General features: G+C 38.3%; 1 protein-coding gene across 5 annotated transcripts in view; it reads left to right on the top strand.

Annotated features, from left to right (window-relative positions):
• celf5a (cugbp, Elav-like family member 5a) overlaps nt 1-26,561 on the top strand; it is a 212,718-nt gene that overhangs the window by 96,736 nt on the left and 89,421 nt on the right. For all 5 annotated transcript variants that reach the window (XM_081385149.1, XM_081385147.1, XM_081385148.1 and 2 more), the window contains exon 3: nt 22,748-22,796. In XM_081385149.1, coding sequence (XP_081241275.1) covers nt 22,748-22,796 — 49 coding nt within the window. The remainder of the gene's footprint in view (nt 1-22,747; nt 22,797-26,561) is intronic.

Raw genomic sequence — 26,561 nt, 5'->3', positions numbered from 1 at the left:
CCAAGTTCAAAGACTTGTTTGAAAAAATTATGAATGGGTTTTCTCACAAATCTTCTTGAATTATTAGGAAAGATGCAACATTGACCTTTAATATCCCTAAATGTTTGGCACACATATCACCTTAGTGTATATCATGAGGATTGTGGGTAGAGTATGGCCTAAATGGTTAGCGTGAAAGACAGAATTTGAGAAGAACTATAACATTAAGTTGGTGTGATGCTGGGAAGTGGGCTGCAATACGATGTGACAGACTTTGAGTCAGCTTCTGTTCTTCAGGGCCTGAGCTCAGCAGGAAAGCATCTCTTTGACCATGCCTTACCAGAATGCACTGAGGATGCAGCTTTCCACCTTATCAACTGCAGCAGGAATTTAGATGCCAAGCTATGCCGCGAGAGTCTGAAAAATTAAGACAAGAATGCCTCTGAGAACTTTGAAAGGAAAGTGTTTCTATATCCGTCCACATTATTTAATGCTCCAGATAAACAGGAACTGTTTAATATTAAATTAAAGGAGAAACAACGCAACCGTGAATGCAAGAAAAACTGCCCTTATTAAAAGATATCATTCATATTTACAACAGGGACCTTTTATTGGTGAGGAAAAAAAATATCTATTTTGCTGCCCTGTTTGGCCAGATATATCGCAGACAGATTTATCTCAGCACTATAAATAATTTACAATGTCTAAATCTAAAGAATTCATGACCCAAAGAGCTAAATTATGCACTTTTACATATTCCAGTGATAGGTTGGACATGAATTAATTGATACCAAAATCATCTAAAGATTTGAAAATTAAATCGATACATCTTCAAAAGCCCAGGCTCATAAATAAGTCATAGTAAATAAACAGTACATCAGCTTGCCAAATGTATGGGAAGTTGTATCTCTTATGGAATCCTGTATCATCGATTGTCTGAAATGTTGACATATATAACTATAACTTGGCTTTTACTGTATGTCATATGTAACGTATGTCTCGCAAAAATAGTTTTTTCTTCTTTCAGTGTGTCAGGGGAAAACAAATGTGGAGTTTGTTTGTTTTATTTGTTTGTTTGTTTGTTTTAAAGTTTCACCTGATACATTTAGCAAAATATTATGTTAACTTAACAAAAATTTCAGTAAATTCAAGCATCTATTTAAGTTGTATGGTGAATGAGAATGCTAAGCTAAAGGATAGTTAGCATATGTTGGTGTTAGTGCTGCACGATTAATCATATCGCAATCGCAATCGCGATGTCAAGCCTATGCGATTATATGATGTAAAATGCTGCGATTTTATGAAATTAATAAATGTATGTGTGGACATGACAACAAATTCTCTCTGAGAGCTGTTTGTCCATTTTCTACACCACTAATAAAAAGCTCTCAGATTCTGTCAATTTTGTTACTAAATTCAAACAATAGTGTTTTGGCGCTTGTAAATGTGACGTGACAGATCGTGGTCGTGAACCGAACATCTCTCTTTACTTGTTAATAGTAAATAAACACGAATGAACAATAGGTGTGTTGAAAGATACAGTACAACATACTGAAATGGTTATGCCTCATACATAATATCGTTCAATCAGTGATTTTCAAACGCGGAAAGAGGTCAATAAGAACAATGTCACATAACGTTACATTTACCGCAGGAAAGCCATTTCATAGCACATTAGTTGGCTAAACAAATTATAGAGTGAAGAGTATTTTGCTAAATATGTGCACTATATTAAATATTTATTATATTTTTACTTATATCATTAAAATATCGTAACGTTGTTATTATAGCCTAGTAAAAACATTATATTTCATTTGAATTGTTATTTTTAACCTTTAATAATAATACCTGACAGGGCTCTCTATGTTTACAGCATTAGGTGAGATATTTATTTTTTCTTGAGAAAAATGAACATGTATCTATTATACCTAGTCATTGTACCATGTAAACACTGTAACATGTTGTCACTAAACTTAACAAAATTCTATTTAGTTACCAAATGTTTTGACAATCACAATACACATCCTGCTTAAATGTCCCTGTTTTTTCTGGATAGAATGTTCAAAATATTTTATTTTCATGAGCATACAAATGTTCTTATTTATTGTTCTATTTATTTTATACTATTGTACTATTGAGACAATTACAAGTTTGCAGTAATGCAAAGATGTTATTTAATTTTGTAAAAAATATTATTTTAATTTGAAAACACTGCATTTAGTTGTTGTTGCTAATTTGAGTTGAGAAATACACATCATTATCACTAATCTCTATGTGCATTTTCCTTGAGAACCAAGCAAGTTGACTCATGAAACCATTTGTTTATTATATCGCAATCGCAACATTGACCTCAATAATCGCAATATGACATTTTCCCCAAATCGTGTAGCCCTAGCTGGTTGTTGACATGCTGTAAGCGTCTGGTTTTTTTTTTAACCTGTAGCTTAGCATTGACGATTATGACAGACGTGCATCAGTTTTGTTTGACATACTGGGTATATATGAGGTATGTGCGTATTTATGCTTTGCAAATGAAGCGCAAAGAGTTAAGGCAGGATGGATGGTAGCTAACGTGCTATTTGAGTGCATGTGTGTGTGTGTTCGTGTGGCTGCATGCTGGCTTTACGGTGACGGGGGTCATTTACATATAAATGAAAGTTGCCGATCAACCGCGGCTGACCCCATTTATTCTTGTGGACGGACAGGCAGGCCCGGCTACCGTCGACGCACTGCCGAATTACTCCAAATTACCACATTTCCATCTCCACATCGGCCCTGTCAAACAAGTGCTCATCGTCGCCACGTTTTCTCTTCCTTTTTTCTTCTTGCTCTACCCCCCTCTCCCCCACCCCTGCCCGCTTTCTCCACCAGAAGGAATAAGTGTAATTGGCAATGGAGAATTTAAAAGGGCTGTCATTGCCTGTGCTAGGCACCCGGACAGCAACCCACCCTATTGAATTAGAGAGAGAGAGGTTTTGTGTTGGGCGTGAAACTGAGACAGTGTAGAAAATACCTCAGAGACTATAGCCCATCAGGGACTTAGAATTGGAATAGAAAAAGATTGTTTTGTCATTTAGCTGTCACAACTCTTTATCCTGCTAACGTCTTGTAAGACAGCTTCTTTCAGAATGAGACTTTGTTGGTTTGCTTCATACTTGGTCCATTAACAGTTTTCTTTCTTTAATTTGTATGGTTAATGCCACTTTCAGTCATGCTGATGCACACTTTACATTATATTGCAGACTAGGTGCATCAAATAATAGACCATTGTTTTTCTTTTAGTTTTTTGTTTGTTTTTTTACATTACTCAAGTAGTATTGAAACAATACTTTTACTCAATTGGATTTCAAATTTGACTATTATACCTAAACTAAAAAATCTGTCATAATTTACTCACCCTCATGTCATTCCAAACATGTATAACTTTATTTCTTCTGGAGAACACAAAACAAGAGATTTTGAAGATTTTTGTTATTGTCCATACAATAAACGCCATACAACCTTGGACCCCATTGATTTTCATTCTATGTACAAAAGAACACTAAAAAGCGTCTTCTTTTGTGTTCTACAAGTCATACATTTTGAGGGGAACTTTTCCTGTCTTGGCCAAAATTTCTGATTCTCCTAGTAGACTCAGTCTGGGTGCTGAGAAGCAGTGGTTTCGAAATATTGAAGTTGTCAAACCGCAATGAAGAGAAATCTCTGCAGCAAGACCTCACAAATACCATTTATTTGATATTCCGTGCACCTAGCGTATCTATAATCTTGGGTCTCTTCAGAGCAAGAAGCAATCAGTAGCACCATGAAATCAATGGCGAGGACAATTATGAGTGAGCGTGGAGGTTAACTGGACATCAATGTCCCACGCTATCACAATGCACCTTGTCAAGCGGTGTTTACCCGTCTCCAGTAAGAATAGGTCAAGTGGTCACAGCAAGACAGGACCGGGACAGTGACTTGAGACCTCTAGAACCCGAGGCTAACCTATCTAGTCAGTAATGTCATTGGTGACATTGGGATTCTATTAGTGGCCTTGGAAGAGGAGCTGGCCCAAAGCCCAGCGGTACAACCATAATTGATCTGTCATAGAAGATGCCCCTGCAACCTCCCATGTGGCCCCAGCTGAATCCCCCAAAAGCCTGTTCCCCGTGCCTCCATCTCCACCTGGAGAATAAAGCCAGAATGTGGCCTGAAGGTCACATTTAATGATGGAGGTGGAAAATAAAGAGGCCTGAGATGTTGGATACCGACCATAATTGCCAGTGAACAGTGGGGTTATTTGATATTGATTCTCAATGAGGGGAATCCATGATGTCTATACAGGCCGTTTACGTGTTTGCTCGATGACTGCAGGCCGGTCAATACCGCCGCGTGGCACCTGGGAACCCAAGGAGACCCTCCACCTCGAGGCTCATTTGAATGGGCGAATAGTTATTGGTTCTCTCTTCCCTGCAGCCGCTGTGTGGCCTCATTTGTATTTTTAGTGAATTATTCTGGTTGCACAACCTGAACCCACTTAAGCGTGTCACTTAGCATTTGTTGAAGTTTCGCCGGGGTGCGGGCCTCATCAGGTTTCAGCCTGGGAGTCTGCGGTTAAGTGGCCGCTTGTCATGTTTATTTATTTCATTCTTTCTCTTTTTTTATTTTCATTTTGCAATGCAAGATTGCATTGCTGATGGTTGCTGTCTAGGTTGTTTAAACCAGCGGTTCTCAACCAGTTTTGCTTTTACAAGTGCTGCTCCGACACAGTAACTGAACCTTACAGAAATTGAATTTCAGTGTTTTTTGGCCATGTTGCAAACCTGTATTTAATGTAATCCAGGTCATATTTACTAGGAATGCACATTATGTTTGTACCATATTGGTTATCAGTTGATATTAGAGATTTTTCTTTTTACATTTAATTTTTCATGTTTACATATAACGTAAGATTACCTTTGCTGTCATCTGACACTCACTTGAAGTTAATCACACTAATAATATGATAACACTGCTAAATTTTTGCAAATCTTCATTTTCTTTTTATATTTTTATATTTATTCGTTAAAACTTGTTTATTGGTATCGGACAGAATTTTACTATTAATGCATATTTGCGTTGCCCTAGTATAGTGGACTTTTCTTCAGGGTGTTTGAGGATCACAAAACCAGTTGAGAACAAGTTATTCCAACACAACCAAAGGATACAGAACAGGTGAAGGTGTCACCATATGCACAGTGGCGTAATCCTGCTAAATCGTCATTAGATTACCGGCCGGTGTCGGTTAAATGCTGCAAATCCGCCAAACATTCTTCCTGGCCTAACTTGAAAACATGACGATGTTAAAGCTGCTATGTCTGATCCCAATTTGAATAATCTTAACTGTTTATGTGGCGAGATGCCTAATCCCTGTGACTCACACTATAAGGGGCGCATTCTTGAACATGTGCGACGTGCCAGCGTGGAAGTACAAACGGCACCTGAAAATTGAAATTGGTACCTGGAGGAAATTATTCATTTTTGTTCTAGATCTTGGTATCCCCCCCCACCCCCACCCCCACCCCCACACACACACATACACATCTCCATGAGAAACTCTTCCTGGTGCCACTTTAGTATGCATGGAAAATCACTCACAAATCCACGATATACATTATAAATGAGGCATCCGATTCGGCACGCTTGTCATAGACCAGAAATTTTTATGTCACCATCTTTCCCCTCGATTCTTTCTCTCTCACACACACACAGAGAGAGAGAGAGAGAGAGAGAGAGAGAGAGAGAGAGAGAGAGAGAGAGAGAGAGAGAGAGAGAGAGAGAGAGAGAGAGAGAGAGAGAGAGATGCAACGTCAAGGGTAGAGAGGTGGGAATATGTTGGACCTCATGCCTCCTGGCCACATGTGTCGTTGATTCGTCTCCCCTGGACTTATTATTGATTTATTTTAAACAAGGTGGAAAAAAATACTTGAGAAATGAGAAGCCTCAGGTGATGAGAAAACTAATGATGAATTTGGAGAGAACAATTTAGAGCTTATGAACTACAAAAAGATTAGAATTTTGTCTTTTTATATTTTTGACATTTATCAGTTTACTTTTTGTGGGATTTTTTTGCAGTTCTGAATTTTAATAAAAGTAAAATTTTTACCTTTTTTTTTCTTTTTTGATTTATATTTTTAAACTGCAGATTTTTTTTATGCGTTTTTTTTTTTTTTTGATTAAATTAGCTGTAAATTTATCAAAAAACAAAATTAAAAAATGTTTTCAGATTCCATTCTGCATTTTGGCCAATCACAGAGCTTTTTTTTGTCATTTTTCTAGCATCACTTCTACACTCTTAGGGTACGTTTACACGACAACAATGAACTAAAAATGGAAAAGTGTTTCCTTCACGTTTTTCGCGTACAGACGACAACATTGTCAAAGTGATTTCCGTTCACACGGATCCGCGAAACCAACTAATGCTGTATTATTCATGGCAGGCCAGTAGTTGGCGATGTCTCACTTTGTAAAGAAACACTACGTGCCTAAACGGCATCGTTTTCACAAATTCACATTTTTGTAGTTTACACAGAGACAATAACAGTGTTGTTTTCAAAGACTTGCACTTTGAATCCCATTTTCAAAAGTTTGCGTTTTCAGGCCCCTAAAACGCAGTTGTCGTGTAAATGAATGTTGGTTAAAATACATAAAACAATTGTGTAAATGGCCCCATAGCGATGTCATAGAAGAACCATTTTTGATTCCCCAAAGAACCTTTCAGTGAACAATTCTTAAAACAACCATTTTCTTCTAAGTGTGAAGAACATTTTATTAATCTAAAAAAAAAACATTTTCCACTACAAAGAAACTTTCTATAGAAAGTTTCTATAGAAGTTAAAGTTTCTCCATGGAACCAAAGATGCCAATAAAGAACCATTATTTTTTGAAGAGTATGTAGTATCATATCTGATCTGATTCTAGCCAAAAACCTCCCACTTGGACATAAAGTACAGCAAAAGTCTGAAATAGATTGTAGCTCAATAGTAGGTAGTTGTAGAAAAAAAATCAAAATTTTTTCCCCCTCCAAGTTATAGAGAGCGAGAAAACTCTATTTAAAAATCACTTTTATTGTTCTCCCTTTCAATGGTTTCTAAATGATCTTCAAACACATTGGCAAAAATGGCCATCTGTGACGCCACAGTTCCCACTCTAAAATGACTCCCTGCTTAGTGAATCCTAAGTTGCGCTCTACCTAATCGATGCCCCCCATTAATTCTTCTTAGCTTGGTTTTAGCGGTACAAGCCTGGAGTTTAGCACTCCACAAAAGGCACCTGTTCCGAATGGGTCACCTTTATAAGTCTCAGGCCCTGCATTGATTTTCAGCAGGACTTATTTCATGAACCAGGTCTTTGGGACAGGACACAGATGAAGATGAACTAGGAGGCTAAATCACTTTTCTTTGGCCTCTTTTTTTTACTCTCTCCCTTTCGCTTGAAATCCCCCCACCCTTTCCCATAATTCTCGGCTGTCATATTTCCAGTGGAGTGCAGCCAAGGCGGAGTTTCAGAAAAAGACATTTTTTTTTTTGCACTTAACTTCTTAACACCATGATGGATACATCATCTGTCACGTTTGAGTTGGTTTATGTGAATTACTAGCATGTGTAAACACGCTTTCGCAGGCGGTGGGTAAAAATATCAAGCGCAATGTGTACGCGCAAGATTGCTCAAGCATTAGCTAGAAGGCTAGCGAAGAGGCTCGACTTCCTCAAATGTAAATGCTGCATGATTTAGCAGGTTTCCATAGCTTTACACTTCGAAAATGGGGAGCATGTGAACTTTATGAAAAATGAATAAATTATTAAACAAAGCAAAGCTCATGGCAGGAGGCTAGAGTTCACGCAGAGTGCAGTGCGTTCAAGGGAGACGCTTCATCTCTCTTTCATTCTGCCGTCTTTCCTCCAGCGTCATGGACATCACCGTTGACACCTTTAAATGCGATGCTCCTTGTTGAATTAATGCCGGGGTAAAATAAATGTCCCTGGATGGTTGTGCGCATAGGATGACGGGAAGCGAGCATCTGTCAACGTGGTGGGATGGACACAGGTGGCGGAAATGATTATGGAAATGTTTATGGAAGGGCCTTGTCTCTCAGTGGGATACGGCTTAAAGAAAGGAAGGAAGTCGAGAGAGGTAAATCAACCCACAACCCTTGGGAAGTGTCTTAGTGAGATCCCAAGTGTAAGAAAATGTCCCAATATACATTGCGGGTTTCCTTGCATGCTGTATCCCCATGTGTCCATGTAACCTATGACCATAGGAATCCGCGCCCACAGTTGAGTTGAATTGGAATAGAATCTCAGGTGTGTTTATTAAATATTTTGGCTAATATGATTTCAGATACCAATAAGAGTGTACTCTGTAAAAAATTAACAGTAAAATGCTACAAGTTAATTACGGTTTATTGGTTTACCACAGTTAATTGGTTTATCACTGCATATTTCCCCCTGAGAAAATTAGTTATTTTTAGTATGTTTTAAAATTAGTTATTTTTATTTTTAGTATTTAATATAAGTTTTATTAGTTATTTAAAAGTTTTTTTAAGTGAAAAGGAACGCCATCTTATACTTTACTGTAAAAAAAATGTAATTTGAAACAAACAAATAAGTTTTGTATTTGTACACCAATTTTCTACAAGTTGAAGTAAATGGCAATATATAGAAGGTGCACATACTTGAAAGCTATTTGTTATTCTACATGTGGTTTTCTCTTTACTGCCTGTGTTTTTGGTTGTTGTCAGTGTATTTTAAAGATATACTGTAAAACATTCAAGTACTGTACTTCTGTAGGTTGGTATATTAACATTGTTTCAGTTAATTTTTACTCTAAATCCGTAAAACCTTATCTTTTTATACCATACATTTTAAAGATTTATTTACAGTGTATTCTCAGCTTGTTTAAATTATGCATATTTACCCCAAAATCAATACAGAAGGGTGTTGTGAAAAAAAAACTGAAAAAGTAGGCTACCAATGTTTTTTGTCTTGCTGACGAGGATGTCCTTTAAATATTCAGTATTTCATCATTTCCTATTCATACTTTCAGTACATTTTTTGCTAAAATTACATCTAAATGTAGTCAATGAAAGTAACATTCTAGTTGATGTGATGTGAAAAAACAATTTTTTCGGAAATAAAAATTATTATGCTTTCACTGTATTGTAGTACAATTACAATATCTTCCCAGACTACAACATAGTGTCGGCCCAGATCCGGGCCACATCTGGTACATGTGGATTCCACGCGTGCTAGATGTGAGCCGGATCTGGGCGACACTATGTTGCTGTCTGGGTTTATGCTTTAGTTATTTGATGGTGTTTTTACTGAACAAACACACTCACAACATGTTTACGCATTCTGAAAAGCAGCAATAAAATTTTCTGCAGAAATGACTGATGTTGTGTGTGTGCGTGTGTATATATATATATATATATATATATATATATATATATATATATATATATATATATATATATATATATATATATATATATTTTTTTATATATATATATATATATATATATATATATATATAAAAGAGGAACTCTGAGATGGACAGACACTTACATCATGTTTTCTGCATAGCTGCACCGTGTTTTCACGTAGTTGGAGTCCATCGGGGCGGGATATGGAAAATGCTGGAGTTCATCTGCCTGTCAGCACTCAGGTCACACTAGTTCAAGGTCTAAACTGCTGTGTGTGTTTTTTCTGGCTTGTTTGCACTGGATGTATATGAGGATGCAGGGAGAGGTATTCTAGAGGAGAAACAAACAAATAAGCTTTCACATTTTTTTTTTCATGTAGAATTTAAATCTATTATGGCATAAGAAGGAATTTAGCTTGTGTGATGTTTTGCTGTAATTAATGAACTTCTTAGCTTGCGTTTTAAGGGGGACCTCCATGAACCGATTCGGGTTGTTCGTTCAGTTTAGTAACTTTAGTAACTCCTTATTCAACAAAAAAAGTGAAAAAAAAAGAGAAAAGATGCAGATTTCATTTTCTGTTCTTACAAAACGATATCGTTATTCAACAGAAAAACTGACAAAGCTGAAAGAAAATGCTTTTAATGTGTTTCTCAAAAGTCAGCTCAACTGTTTCTCAACTTCCACTGCTGGTATTACCGGCTAAATTGCTAGTTTATCCCCATTTGAAAGTCACTTTTTTTCAATAAATCATAAATAGGCTATATATTATTTATGCAACAAACATATTTGAATGGATTTTTATGCAATTTATTAAAAGTTTATATTCATAAATGCCTTGTAGTTAGGCGTACAGTGTGTGTGTGTGTATATACATATACCAGTGTACAATACATCAGTATTCATATCAATACAAGCTGATAATATAAGCAGATAATGAGGTCCTTATTTAAATCGTATACTCTTTATCTATGCCAGAGTGGAGTTGTGTTTTTGGAGTTGATTTGGACTGGACTGCAGACAGATGGACTAAGCATGCTGGATCCTCGTCGAGTTCTAGTCCGTACAAAACACACTCACAATGACAGACACTAAGCCCCTTCTGTAAAACAGTGAACACACAAAGATCTGTTGTTTCATTATCGATCGTCGAGGCAATGGCGAATTAGATCGCATGTGAGATAAGTGCAATGGAACGCTGTAAGAAATGGACAATGGGTTGATAAACAAGATTGGTTTCTTGACAAAATCAGAGTTTGATTGGGCGTACAGCAACAAAAGCCTAAACCTATTTAATTTGGTTTATTGGTTTATTTGCATTCTGCATAGTTTTTTTTTTCCCACCATGTTGTCCAAAGCCTGTCAGAACAGACCAGTGACCCATTTTTGAGTTGCGACCCTCCAGTTGAGAACCGCTGCAGTCGAGCGTATTACCATTATTGCATCATCTCTCATGGCAGATAGGTGAATGGCTTTGAGCAAATGCCACTTCTGGCCTCAGGTCTTTCTCTTTTTCCCTTTCCATCTGTCTATCCTCCCATCTCCTAGTCGTTCCCCTCGGCTTTTTTCCTGTCCACACCTGACACTTGGTCGACTTGCATCGCTGCCTCCCTCTCTCCTCTGCCTCTTTCCTTTTCTGTTCTGCTGTTGTCATCCCCTCAGGACCGCGAGGTTGAAAGAGGTTATACGTGGCATGGACGGGTGCAGGGTGGCTTAAAAAAAAAAAAAAGGCAAAAAACTGCAAGCTGTGGTGAATTGTTAATAGGCTATCATAGCGCTGAGAAGGCGTTGGCTCGCCAGAGGTCTGTAACCCATTAAAGAAACGTCAACTCGGCATAGGTATGCAGGGAATTATGGGTCACTGACCGGGAAGCGATGCTGGCCACCCATTGGTCAGAGAAGTGCCCTGTAATCCGTCACAATCCTGTAGCGTCAGTGACAGCGCGGGGAGCTTCCCTCTCGTTCCGCCCCAGCAGGGCAAAGCAAGCACAGAGCACAATACCATGAAGACCCTTGAATGCTGTATTAGCACATACTTAGGAGATCCTGTTGTCGAAATGCTAAGGTTTCCAGTGTGTTCTCATCTTTGTTAGTGTATACATCATACTTTATTTAATCTGGCCTGATGTGTTTCTAAGCAGAAATCTATAGTGCTGGATTTAGCCAGATATACAGTACTGTAGAAGGGGCCATGAAATACAGATATGCACATGTTGCACATGATGAAGACAATAGTAGCACACTATTTTTAATTATGAGTGGGAAAGGGTTTATTTAGGGATGATTTGGACTGATTTCTTTCAGGTTTGAAAACAATTTTGAGTGAATGCCTTCAGATGCGTCTGAGGTCCTCTATTATAATTATTATTATTATCATCCTGTTTTCATTATTACAATGACAAAACTATTGGTTTGCCAGGACCATGAGAATATCTAGTCAAGACCTTGAGGAAACAACTTTTGTGTTATGTCAAGATCCAGGGCCGGAGTGGGGCCACTTTTCAGCCCGGGAGTTTCAGGCCCAAGACCGGCCCACTTCTTCCATGGTGGAATTCCAAATTAGCACTTTTTCCAAATTGGATAAATGAAGCAACAGTTCAGCTCTTACTATTGTGTAGTTTGTATTAATACCATGGTTCAACAAATAATGTAAAGGTTAAATAATAATTCAATTAGACTTAGAAGCAATTGCAACTTTATTTCACACAATTCTGACTTTATATCTCGCAATTCTGACTTTATAACATGCAATTGCGACTTTATATCTCGCAATTCTGACTTTATAACATACAATTGCGACTTTATTTCACGCAATTCTGACTTTATATCTCGCAATTCTGACTTTATAACACGCAATTGCGACTTTATTTCACGCAATTCTGACTTTATATCTTGCAATTCTGAGAAATAAAGTCACAATTATCTTTTAAAATGTTTTTTTTTCTGTGGCGGAAACAAGCTTCCATACCTCCTGGCCTCTACCTTCCATCCATCCTCCCTGACGCGTTAAGGTAGGGCCGGCCCAGCTATCGGTAGGCGCCGGCGGTGCCGCGGCCCGCGGTAGAGAAAACGTTTTGGAAAAGACGGGCTATGGACCCAACCAATTCTATAGGAGGGAAGGGAAGAACTCCCGCACATGGTACAACCCATACAGAGGCTGCGCGCTGCGGTGTCAGAATGTGGAACGTGTGTAGCCTAATCTAACTAACGTGACAAATGTGAAAAAAAAAAAAAAAAAAAAATTCCTCGACTGGCCCAAAAGTGAAGCGGCCCACCGGGAATTCTCCCGATTACCCACAACGGGCCTGTCAAGATCACAAGAAAGTTTAGGTTAGATTCCTGGGAAAAAAAATCTTTTGTTACACTGAAATCATGAGAAAATGAAGGTGATATCTCAAGATGATATCACAACAAGAACTGGCAAGTTGTGGCAAGAACTCAATAAACAATCTCTTATTTCTAGATCTCAAGAAAACGGATTATGTCAAGATTACGTGAACAACTTTTAATTTGTTGAGATCTTGAAAATTTTGAGTGAGATCTGGAAAACACAGCCTGTTGTTACATTGAGGTCGTAAGGAAATTCATGTCCAAAAAAAAACCAACAACAATAAAATAAATAAAGCCATCTTTTCGACAAATGACAAGCGAGAGACCCGGAAGTCATTCATTTCCAATGGAGAGTAGTACAGGAGTTGCGTGGAGTTCCGATCATATGCAGAATTTATGAGTGGTTATGAGTAATGGTTATTTTATAATTATTTATGCTGTCAAGCGGAGAGAAACAGTTGCTTCACGACCAGTTTGAAATGCCATTACAATTGCATTCGATGCGACTGCCTCTAGGGGGTGAAATGCGACATTCGTATGCGAATGCTGGCGATAGGGGAAAGGCCACTTAATAATGCATGACCTCTTATGGCTTCCGTAGGTTGTGTAGTAGCATTTAGATACATCAGCACTCAGAGTTCCTCTTAATTATTCATGAGAAGGCGTGGTCTAATCCTCTGAGCAGGAGCTTATTCAGCCATTCAGAAGGATTGTTTTTAAGTGCTTTTTGTAAAGCAAGTTGAAACATTATCATCTGACATCCCCTACTTTTAAAACTGGCATCAGGAGGCTTTGAAGACATAAGAGTCGCTAAACGCGATTGCCAACATTTTGACATGAAACGGCACCAATTGGTCTTCAAATAGGGCTCTACGAGACAGGGCTGGAAACGAAAATGAGAATAAAAAGAGATCAAAACAAACACCATGGTGCTTCTTAAGAATTTGTTGACAGATTTTTTTCCTCCAACAAAACTCACGTCTCTCATAAAAAAAGGTGGCTTCTTTGAGCTGCGAACGCCTTTACCAGAGATGTCTGGGAAAGATGCCCTTCCCCTGATAAAAGACCACGGCAGCTGTGAAGTCAGGGAATCTCTCTTGTGCACCACCTTTCTCTCTTTATCTCACTTTGACACTCCGGTGGCTTGCGAGCGTTTGTAGGATTAGAGTCTTTTTTATCATTTTTTTTATTTGTTCTTGTTGAATTCTTTTTAGCTCGGACCTTTCATCCACTTCCAGATAAACTGTGTTAAGGCTGAATTCACTCCAGGAACCGTTGTACACGCTCATACAGACACTGTCTTTCTGACGGTCTTCAGTAGGATCCTGGTTGTATTGCTGTGAAAGGTCAGCAGCTTCGTCGTGTGGTGAGAACCTAGGAGGCCGAGGAACTTTAAGGGGGGAAACGATTTCATCCGGACCCATGACCTTTTGAGGGACGTCAGGCTGAAAGCACAAGCTTGATGTGGTGTAAGATAACACGACGTTAGCTGGAGCGCAGCTATAGACATTTTCAGAGGACTGTAGACGTTCCAGATGGCTCAGAAAGTGCAGAGTCAATGGTCGAAGGCAGTGGAGCTACATCTGACCTCCGGTATTGTGCGAATCGGAGGGAAGCTATTGGAGTTTGCGACTTCAGACGCTTGCGATTGACAAGTCGGTGCGGTCGATACTCTTATCAGGGCTTCCACAGAGGTGCTGGGAGCGAAGTACCTCACACGCACATACTTCTTCACTTCGTTCTTCTTCCTCATCTATTTTCTGTCTCATTTTCTTCCTCTTAGTGACTCTGGTAGACAAATGAGTTACATTTTAAAGGAGTAGCACGTGCAAAAATGCTAATTTTGTCTTATTTACCCTCATGTTGTTGGAAATTCAAGGACAAAGGAAATGTTTTATGTTTTAAATGTTAAGGAAATCTCAGTGCTCTTTTCCATGTATCTGTCAAGCTCCTACAGTATATGCTTAATAGAAGTAGTCCATATTATTTATACTCTATATTACAACTCATGCGGTAGCTTTGTGTGGAAAACAGACTAACTAAAAATTGCTGGCTGCTGGAGAATAACTCTCCCTCTCGCTGTCCCTCTCTCTTCCGCTCTCACCTTCCTGTACGGTAGATTTATTAGGTGAGCCGAGGCCCAAGGCTGTCACCACACAGCGCACTTTCAAATCAATAATTGGAAATATTAATTATCGCAGCTGGGATGCTCCAGTCAAAAGGTGTTTATTTCCCTGTTAGGAATAACATAGGAGAAGGGGCTTTGATGATCTGCTAATGCTAAATAATGAACAGGGAATAGGCTGTTATCTCAGTGTTAAACTCCAGCCAAACCACCGGCATGCTCAAACACACACACACACACACGCGTGCTCACGCACGTACGCAAGATGCCCGACTCTTAATCAGACAATCTTGTTCACAGCAGGGTTGCTATAGTTTTGAATTATCAGTAGTTTTTAGATTACATTTTTTTTGTTGTTTAATGTAATTGTTTATAATAAAGGGTTAGTTCACCCAAAAATGAAAATTATCCCATAGTTTACTCACCCTCGAGCCATCCTAGATGTATATGACTTTCTTCTTTCAGCCAAACACAATCAGAGTTATATTAGCTCTTCCAGGCTTTATAATGGGAGTGAATAGTAACTGAGATTTTGAAGCCCAAAAAAGTGCATCCATCCATCATAAAAGTAATCCATACGGCTCAGGGGGTTAATAAAGACCTTCTGAAGTGAGGCGATGCGTTTGTGTAAGAAATTATCCATATTTATAACTTTATAAATTGTAATTACTAGCATCTGGAAACATCCGTACACAAGTTGAGTCTGGCGGAAGAGTGACCTCTGACCCGACACATGACGTATTGACGAACGCGGAAGCGCAGAGGATTGAGCAAAACAAAACACCGGTCACGAATTCAAAGTCTAAAACGAGAATTTGTAAAGAGAAATGTCGGAGGAGCTTGAGTTTGTTGCCCTATTAGTTTGAACTCGACTCTCTCGTGAACGCTCAGACGGACATTACCGGAAGCTAGTAATTAGAGTTTATAAAGTTATAATTATTTATATTTTTCTTACAAAAACGCATCGCTTCGCTTTAGAAGGCCTTATTAACCCCCTGAGCCGTATGGATTACTTTTATGATGGATGGATGCACGTTTTTTGGGCTTCAAAATCTACTATTCAGTCCCATTATAAAGATTGGAAGAGCCTGGATATTTTTTTTTAAATATAACTCATATTTTGTTTGACTGAAAGGATGGTTGAGGGTGATTAAATTATGGGATAATTTTCATTTTTGGGTGAACTAACCCTTTAACCAAACAAACATTATCATTGTAGAGTATCTTATATACAATCCATACATACATTATGTACAATCCGTCTTATGAAATTCTTTAAATCTTTTAAGTTGTGAGCCGTTTTAATGATGCATGTGAACCAAAAAAGAAAAAAAGAAAAAGAGATATGGTGCGAAAGCCTTTTGAACATTAAACCCAGCAGGTGAGCGAAGCTCAAAGTGTGTTTCAGGATTCCGTAAGCCGTGACGGCACTGACCTGGAAAAAAACAGTGCGTTTTAAACATCCTTATACATCCAATGACGTGTGCTTTACGCTTTTCCTCATTCACTGTTTGTAAAGCCACTGCAAACTATCAATTTCATCCATGTTGACTCAATGTCCTGCATGCAATTTAAGACAGAACGGCGTAAAACAAATAGGGGAATTATTTCACATTCATCATAGACGGAGGCAACAAGGCGCAGTCCCGATTTGCTTGGAGCAGCTTGTTCTGAATTTCTATCTACCCCAGCACAGCGGTGTCTAATCAAACATCACTACAGGAGAACAGACTGTCTCTCAGGAGAATGGCTGTTTCATATCCCCCACTGTATTTTCTGTTTACCCTGTTTGATAGCTCCCCCTTTTGAAAGACAGCAGCACAGCAAACAGCATGATTATCGAGTATTGTGTGCTTAAAGAAACAGATGACAAGGACAAAAGAGACAGTTGCGCCCGTGGCTACATTGGAAATCCCGAAGAATACATTCCCGGTCTGGAATGCTGGCGACCGGAGGGGTGTGTCGAATCGTGTGCATCATCCCTAAACGAGATGCAACTGACACACTCCTGTTGGGATGTGGGGATTTGAATTGTTCCGCTGAGTTTAAACAACAGATTGGCAAACACAGGGACGCCGGTGCTTTTTGCTGCGGGCGGGAAACGTATAAGCGTGCGTTTCCGCCAGCGCGAGTCTATCAGCATATGTGGGGGAGCAATAGGGTGGAGTCACGGCTCTGGAAATGCCACTCAACTGAGAAGCAATCTTATCTGGCAGTTGCAGGCAGTTCTCCTTTGCCTTCCATCCTCTCCAACCCCCTCCATCCCTCTGTTTTTGTCTTGGACCTCGTTGCGTTCTCCATTCCGAGTGTGGAAACCTCCTTGAATCTATCACAATTAGAACACGTGTTGTTGTTGTTTTTTTTGCAAGGAACACAGCATAAGGCAAACTCATTTTATCTTATGAGTAAAGAACGCTTGTGCAATAAAGGCACAAAAGCAGCAGAGAGGCGTAGTGAACTCTCCCAGGAGAGAGAGAGAGAGAGAAACAAGTTTGTCAACTGCTGGTCTTTTTGTTTCTATAGTGCATGCAAATGCATGTGGAATGAGTGTGTTTACAGCATTGGTGTCATTTATGGTTGGGGTGGCCTATTTTTTGCCATTTCCAATTTTGTCCTCACCACTTTTTTAAATTGTTTGCAGCAGTGATGCATCAATGCGTTTTCTTTTCATTGCATTTGAGTGATGACTGTGAATTATATTTAATGTTGTGCTGAGTGGTTGTGATCAGTTTAATTTTTTTTTTTTTTTTTAAATCCAAAATGTTTTTGTTTAAATAAACATAATCATAGTTTATTTATGTAGTAATTCGTTTGTTTAGTTGTATTTGGACAGCCAGAATGCTGCCTCAAATAGTTGTATGTGGAAAATAAATGTTATTTTAGTATTATGTATATACTATTATAGCATTTAATGGCTATTATTTTTATATTTTCAGTTAATTAAAGGTATAGCGGAGGATCTTTCCGAATTTTAGATAAGTCCCGCCCTCTCCACTTTTTGAAAAGTTTGATTGATTCACCAGAATGATTGACAATTAGGAGGACCAATAGTATAGGGTATCCACCCGGAAGTAAAAAAATCCTCCGCTATACCTTTAAGATTTTTTTTACATTAATTTCTATTTAGCTTTAACTTATGATTTCAGTTTTAGTAATTTTTGTACTTCAACTAAAACTTATTTTATTTCAGTCAAGGGAACTTTTTTTTTCATTTATTATTTGTTTTATTTTATTTTAGCTCCGTTTCAATTAACAAAAATGCTATTTAATAGTTTAGTCCATTTTAGTTCACAATAACAATTTTTTAATGATTTCCTAATTATAATATTAGTAAGAAAGTATTTTACCAATACTCTACTACAGATAGACTATTTGTCAAAAGATTCATTATTAATATATTTTATTTAGAATAACATGTTTTATATTATAATGTATTATTTATTTGATTTGCTTTAATTATTTGCATATAATCTAAATATTATTCACAGGCTAAGCCTTTAGCATTTTGTTACATATTCAAAACCATAACTCCATCTGTTCCCACATTTGTTTAAAATGAACTGACATATAGTATACAGTATTTTTGAGAATATTAGTGTGTGTGTGTGTGTGTGTACCTCAAGTGTAAGGCATCCCATTAGAGGTGAGAAAAATGCAATAAACTGAGTTCCGTCGATACTAAATGTACAAGGGAGAAACACATTGCTCTTAGGAAAACAAATGGACCATTACACCAGCATTTTATGACCAGGACAGTGACTAGTTAGAGAGGTGAATCCATAAACCTTACACAAAAGTCCAACGTGTTAGAAATGCATCTCACTGATGGCGTTTACATGAGGTAGTTCTGAATGTGTTCCCTTGCCCAAAACAAAATCTCCTTTATTACCAGACGTCGCATCCACAGTGTTGCATGCATATTGCAAAGTATCTATAAATGCTAATGTGGGCAACTGTTTGCGTTTGTCAAATGATTTGTTTGAGATGGGTATATCTCACAGTTAGGACTGTGTTTGTCTTTATGCTTGAGAACAACTGAGTAAAAATGCTGTTCTTTGCAATGGAGAAATCTCTTGCAGTGCAACACCATCATAGTGCATTACTGTATTTCAAATACACTTTTTTTTTCTACTTTTCCTTTAACCGGAGTCTAAGACAAAGCTACTGAACTCCGACCTTCAGAAGAATTACATCTTTTGCCTTTTCCCCTTTGCACAAAGAGTTAGACCATGCTAGTTATTATTTACGATGGATAAATTTATGGAATAATTTCTCAGAGGAAGGTTATTCAGTTCCTCAAGGTGAAAATGGATACGTTTAACACTTAATGAATCTGGCCTGGCTCTCTTCCTCATATATCAGCATGTTATTAAGGCTTTTTAAAATCCCATTATGGTGTTTCTCCTTGAACAAGTCATGCTTTTATGGGACTGGCCTGTCTTTAAAACTGACCTTTTTTCGGTTGGACAGTAAAAGAAAATATGTTGAGGAGAAAGGCAAAATGTTGATCCTGTTATCTCTCAAACGCTTCCCAGGCCTTTGCATTGGCGTCTGCATGAGACGAAAGTTGCTGCAGCGTTCATAAAGGCTTAATTTCAGGTTACAGATGGCTGGGGAGCCTGCAAAGGGCGCTTTGCAAATTTGGGTAATCTTGTCGCAAATCTCTGCACAGCTCTTGGCCCTTTTTCATCCAAACTGGGCCTGCTGTGTTGCTATTAGCAGTTTGTTTTGGATCGATAGAAAGCTCCCATTGGATTACGATGCTGGGGAATGGATGTTATAGTGTAAAAGTAGGCCTTTAGGACAGGATCTGTCCTGTTTTTCAACAATTAAAGAAAGTTCTCTCGAATGTAACATAACTTTAAAACACTATCAGCTTTTATGATTATTACTTTTATTACTGGTAATATATGGGGTAATATACTTTCAAACCAGTTATATCACTGAATAAACCCTGATATAGATGTCAGGATGGATCTTTTATCATCCTAAACAGTTTTGTTTAATAATAATTAAACTATTATTCATGCAAATGCTTTTAAACCATTCACGCTCTTCAAGACACAAAAGAGAGAACAGTGCGGTACTGGTGCACGTCTGTGAATCTCCTCTCTGTGTGATACACACACGACTTGTGTGCACATAAAGACATCGCTTGAACCGACAAAAACACACATAATTATGTCAAAATGCCCATTTTGTCAAGTATCCCTGCAAGCACAGTCTTAAAAAAAGTCTTATATGAGCGTAAAGAGTTGTGAGAACAGATCCGCGTGATATGCGGCAGCTCTTAAAGTGACAGCAGCCTAATAAACCTGCTGCTGTGATGTCATTAATGTTAAGAACAAGATACAGATTTTGACTGAATAACTTTTATAGCTTTAATAAGGTTTAATCTATATTTAATTCACAATTTATGCAGTGAACACTGTGAAGTGTTTGATAACTTTATTCAATTTCTGTATATATCCTACCTGTTGGACCTATCTAAATATCTGATGCATTGAAGGGCACAGGTAAATGTGACATTTATTATAATGGGTTTATGTGAAGATTTTTTAAGTTCACTTACATTAAAAGTTGTTATTTTTTTAAATAAAGCCTTATAAATGTTCAAATTGAGAGCTTTCAATTATACTGTAATGCTGAATGACTATAATTAATGGCTAAAATTGAGAACATTTCATAGAGACAGTAGAGGTTTTGGCCTTGATTCATAAAAAAGATATAATATTTTAAAAATAGGCTACTGCCTTTGTTGTTTCTACATTAATTTGAAGTTTACATGTGAAATTATTACAGTATAAAATATATATATACCCGAATCACTTTGTAAGTTGCTGTACTGCTCCAAAAATCAAACAGTCTGCACTTACAGTACTCTGTTCTACATTACATCCCCAGGTAAGAATAAATGGGAGCATAGAAAAACCTTTTGAACATCCTTTGATCCTGCAGCAAAATCCTTTTTGAATCCTTGAACGACGGGCAGAAGATGGAAAAAATAAAATAAATAAATCAAATGTTTTCTTTCTGTTTGGCTCAAGATTTTAGAATAAGAACCAGTCGAGAAAGCTTCAACCTTTGCAGGGATAATGGAAAAAAAAATTTGTCGAGCAAAATACGGAGCACAAAAACTGTGATGACAGAGGCATCTAATCCAACAAATGCCATTCTTATCAGGCTTTAGTAGATTACTGTGAGCCTTCTACCCACAGAATCCCTCCTTTCCAGACACTCTCCACAGCCTAAGGGGCAGGGATCAATAGGGCTTCATTGATCTCTCTCTCTCTCTTGTGGCTGCCTCCACTTTAATTGTTGTTGCATTTCACTTCCTCCTTGCTAGACACTGTAACCAAGCGAGCATGGCAAAGCAAACATAAAACAACTTGCTGATCAGACTAGAGACTTTTTGAGAGGAGTAAATGGACTTTGAGATAAAAAAGGAAGCTTATTTTATGTTAGAGTTGTTGCATTTTATTCCTGATATGAAATGTGTCATTGAAACTTTTCGCCAATTTTTGCCAAATGTTTTAGAGCTTTCAACCTTTTTATAAGTAGATGAGGGGCTGTACAGTAGCTGTCCGGGGTATTAGCAATATGACCACTAGGGTTGGGTACCATTCACATTTTAACCTGAAATTCAGTGCCGGTACCCAAAGGTACCTTTTTTCCGTACTTTAGGCATGTTTACTGTACTCAATAACTGTACAGAATTAAGTCATTTGTAGAAGTGTTATTGACATTATGCCAGAGCTGCCTTGGTTGCTGCCTGCCATTGTCTATGATGCTTGAATATTAATAAAAACAACCATTATAGTAATATTATTATTATTTTCTATGACATGTTTTGTTTTCCACAAATTCTGTGTTGTGAATTTTCTTGTAATCAAATGAAGACATAAAACGTTAATTTAATTGATCTTTTACATGCAGCACAATTGAGCTTTATAGCCTACTGTTACAATTACAACATAGAAGAAAAAGTGATTATTCCTTAAAAAATTCATTTTTGATGATAACTTATTATTATTAGTGTTAGTATACAGCTGTACAACAGTAATATATTATACCAAACTTTTATTTTGACGGGTTGTTGTGAAGACCTTTGAGTTTCCGTGTGTTGATATAACGATAGTTTTTCTTAAATGAAACTGTAAAATGTAAAATGAACTTCAGTGACTCTCAGAGCGGCTCTGGAAATGCATTCATGTTCTCAAATAGTGAGACTGCAGAGGCTAAAAAACACTTTGAGCGTCACGTGTGTGTGTGTGTGTGTGCAGAACATGCATGACTTGTATTTAAACCTCGTACCCAGATGCGTTCTCAGGTACCGAAATTTGGCACCGATTGATTTAATTTGAATCGATACTCGGTAGTACCAACGTATTCAGTCGGTGCCATTAAAGGGACACAACCCTAAAGACCACTAAGTGGACCAGGCAATATAAATCAAACATGCTATAGGATTTTGACTTGAGGTGCGCATGGAACCTGGAACTGCTATAATGATTGGAAGTCATTTTAAAGGCATGAATAAAACAGCAATCAATGCACGCACATGACATTTGTAAATATATTTATTTTAGGATAAAATAAAGTGTCTAGAACTGTGCAGCACGTCAAAAATAGAAATAGGGTGCGAGTCAACTGAAGGCATGCTGGTACAAATCACCACTCTTGTATTTTGTATGTTTAAGGGACAATGAGTACCCTGCAAAGTGACATATGGATATTTGCATTTGATCAAAATTTAGACAGGATTGTTTTGTTTTGGACATAAGCTCAACAGGCTGTAGGCTTATTGCGGTGACAGCAGTTTCCTGTGCCTGAGCTAACCCCTTGTCTTGTCTCTACTGTTTTTCTTCTTCCAGATGACTCGCCCCATCCAGGTGAAGCCAGCTGACAGCGAGAGCCGTGGAGGTAGTTGTCTTGTTCTTTTTTTTTTTTCTTGATGTAGCTTTTGTAACTACTTTTGTAACATTACTTCTTTATTCTCCTGGCTGAAAAGACCATCAAAACTGGCCAGCGTTGGTTGTGTTTTGAATGCTTTTACCTAACGAGATACTGGTGTACTGATTTCCCCACCAGGCTTCTAGACTTTTTCGTTCAATTATTTTCAGAAAAAGTCAGGATGGTTGAGATAAAATCCACCAGCTAAACCACCATAACAATTCATTGAAATTGGTGCTAGCCTAAGCTGCTCTTTTCAGCAGGGTTTTTACCTACCTTCCTATCTTCACAATTGTTTTTCTCTGACTCTCTCTCCATCTATCTGATGGATGCCTAGATTATTCATTTTAATTAAGGAGGCCATGGTGCTGGTGAACGGAAGGGAAGTGGCTTCTGCTGCCTGTCTAACCTTGCTTCCCCTGCCAAGACCATTAACGACACACTGTAAATTAAAAAGTAATTAGCTTAGATATTGGAACGGGAGCCCTGAGCCCCAAACCCCCAACTTGATGTCTGGTCAAATCAAGGGGCGTATTGTAAACAAAAGGTGTAAATGCCATAGAGATGGATGTTGGGGGGGGAGGTAGAGCAAGGTTGGCCGAGGATGCACAACTTGCCTAACAATCAATTATATTGCAGGACACTTGCCAAGTACCTTGGTTTTAAGTCTCTAGCATGTGATCTGCTGTTTACTGTAAATAGATCCGTCTATTGAAATCACCCACACAAACATGGTGGAGGGTTTATTGTACTTAAAAAGGTGTAAAATGGAGTCAAATAGGTATTTTTCTAGGGACTGATGGTCAATCTTGTGGTTCTTTGAATGGTCTAAATCAGGGATCTGCACAGTTCCACAGATTTAATTTCCAACCCTAATCAAACACGTCTGAACAAAGTCTTGAGGATTGCTGTAAAATTAGGTGTGTTTGATTAGATTTGAAACTAAAATCTGTGGGACAGTGTCCCTCTAGGAACAGAGTTGTCCATTCTTGATCTAAACAGACAACTAAGATTACATTATTTTGTCGTTCCAAAGGACGTTAAAAAATCAATGACCCTTAGTAACTAAAAAAAAATGTTCCCAATTTGACCACACGGCAGATAACAGAATCTTTAAGGGAATGAGATAAACCATTAGGAATGGGTCAACAAAATCCCTTCCCCAGCAATTTTTGGAAAATGGCTAATGTCAAAGTCTCACATCCAAATGGTCCATCGCAGCAGTAGACAAGCAGGCCTTTGTAGAGGAGATTGATGCCTCATAAAGCCCCATTGATTTTGCCATTGTAGAGGTGTGTGTTCGCATTGACTCTGACACTTTGCTGTCTTTGGGCTTCCCTGTGAGTGGCCAGCCTTAGCGCTCCCTAGGCGCCCATTGGGTTTCCTTGGGTCCCTTATTGCCTTCCTCTCGGTGGCCATGTTGGAGATGAAGAGTGTGCTTAAGTCAGGCCCAATAGTTGCACATCATCCTAAATGAACAGCTCAAAGTAGCACCCCAGGAGCAATCCAACACCATTGTGACTTTAATGGTTGCAGGGGATTTCTTCCCCAACCCCAAATCCTAGAGTGTGTCCTGCTTTGACAGACTTGGTATTGCTTTATGCAGTGCTTGCTAGCTACTGTATGTACGCTAATGCTACTTTTTTCATGGACACGTCCCCCAGTCCCTTGGGTAGTTGAGGATCCATGCATTAGGACTTAATTACGTTTCTTACTCTAATTCCGAGGTGGCACCCAGATGGACACTGGTTATTCTCTCGAGTTCAAGCGGGTTGACTGTTGGGACCCTCGGTGGCTTCAGTTCTAATTACTCTCATAATCTCATTAAGTGGTTGAAAGGTCACCACACCTGTTCAAAGAAAAACAAAGGAAGAGATCTTCTAAACCTCAAGAAACCTTCTCCACAAGGGCTTTCTGTCACTGGTTATTAAGTCTATAGAGCTAATGTGATTAAATAGTTCTTCCAGATGCATTTCTTTAATCATTTCAATCTGTATGCGGTCATGGATTAGAAAGAATCTCCTGGTTGGGTCACCTGATTGACATGCTGCCTAGTTAAATTAATATTGTGATGGGTTATATTTAAAGAACAGTGTGCTGCTTGATGAAATGTGCATTTTTGAATTTATGAGGGCCTTTAAGAGTTATTTCAAAGTTATTTCAAGTAACCATTGTCAACAACATAGATTGGGTGGTTCTTGTACCATTTTTGCTAGCGAGAATTTGAAGGGCTTCTGCCCAAGTAAGTGTGTCCATGCTGAGCAGAAAAGGAAGGGAATTTGAAAATAGAAATTATAGCATGTTTGACTGACAACTCCCTCTGTATCACCCGAGCCTTTTTATATTAGTCCTCATCTCCAGATAACAGCATGTTTGCCTTATTGAACACTTTTCTATCCTTGCTCTGTTATGCAGCATGTGTCATTAAAAAGAGCTTTGGGGACAGATTGTACACTCACATACACACTCTCTCTCCTTCTCCCCTGGTATCTCTGATATGAAACAGATTGATTTTGCTTCACAGGCAAGCCTGATGACTGGCACAGGCTGGATATAAAGGTGGCTGCTATTGCTTTTTGAAGGCCTGTTCAATGCCTCTCAGAGGCATTTGAGCTATAACACAGGATAAATCAGCTTTAGTCGCTTTGATCTTCTACCCCCCAAAGTCCCACCCCCATGAGCAGATACCCCCAACACCAACCATCTTGTCCTTTTTCAGAGTAGAATCATCCTGATGACAGGTTTCATCTCTTAATTTTCCCTCCAGCTTAGAATTAAGAATTGCCCCACACAGGCCAGTCAGTGTGGTAAATGAATTTTCTAAAAGTTGGTCCATGGAAGCAGTTGTTTGAAATTTGCCAGCTCTCTTGGTGATCCTCCTATTCTCCTTTAAGGGTTGATAAATGAAATAATGTAGTGTATTAGCATTAATAACTACAATAACTTTTACCTGCTACATTTTTTTTAGCATGTTCTTGTGCATATCATGGACATGTTTCAAATCTCCCTGGAACAAATTTTGTCTTTTTTTTTTTTTTTTTTAGTCTTGAATGTTGAATGTTATGTAATAATTAACCTTTTTTTTTCAAATATAATGTTTATTTAAATCTTTAACTCTTTAGGGAAAGGGTTTGGGACCCTACCATACATTTGGAATTAAGTTCCAATGTGTCTCAAATGAAAATTTAGCCACAAACGTTTGCTTCAACACATTGAAAAAACATGCACATACTGAACCTCTCAACTAAAATGGAACAGGTCAATTTTCCCCTCAGCGTCTTGACTAAATTCTAGGTTCCACTCGTGGTTAAGATTCAGCCGCACTTCACCATGCCTGCATTATCTCCAGTCTAAAGGATAGTGGGCACGATTGCATGAATTTGCTCGGATGTGACAGTCAGGGGTAGATGTGGAGTGTGTCATTGAGTGGGGTGAGCACTGTGGAATAATGAGTTCATCGGATGGGAACCTCTTACAACATGCACAAGCATGCTAACTTGCACACTAAAAGAAGAAGTTGGTGGAATAAGCCTGTAATGAGCAAAGAAGGACGAGTACAGCATAAGTAATTGTAGCTTTTTTTCTCCGAAAAGGGAAACAAGGGTCTAGATTACTGCTTTCAGTTACGCTTGGCTGGTCCAAAGGTCTGAAAAATATATGTTAATCCTCTTCACACATGCATAGGCTAAGATGCATGTTTAAAAACCCATCCACCTAGATGTGAGTATTCTTTAA

The sequence above is a fragment of the Scardinius erythrophthalmus genome (assembly GCF_964197995.2).
Source record: "Scardinius erythrophthalmus genome assembly, chromosome: 14".
Lineage (NCBI taxonomy): Eukaryota > Metazoa > Chordata > Actinopteri > Cypriniformes > Leuciscidae > Scardinius > Scardinius erythrophthalmus.
The sequence above is the reverse complement of the archived record's forward strand: the minus strand, read 5'-3'. Positions and strand labels throughout refer to the sequence as shown.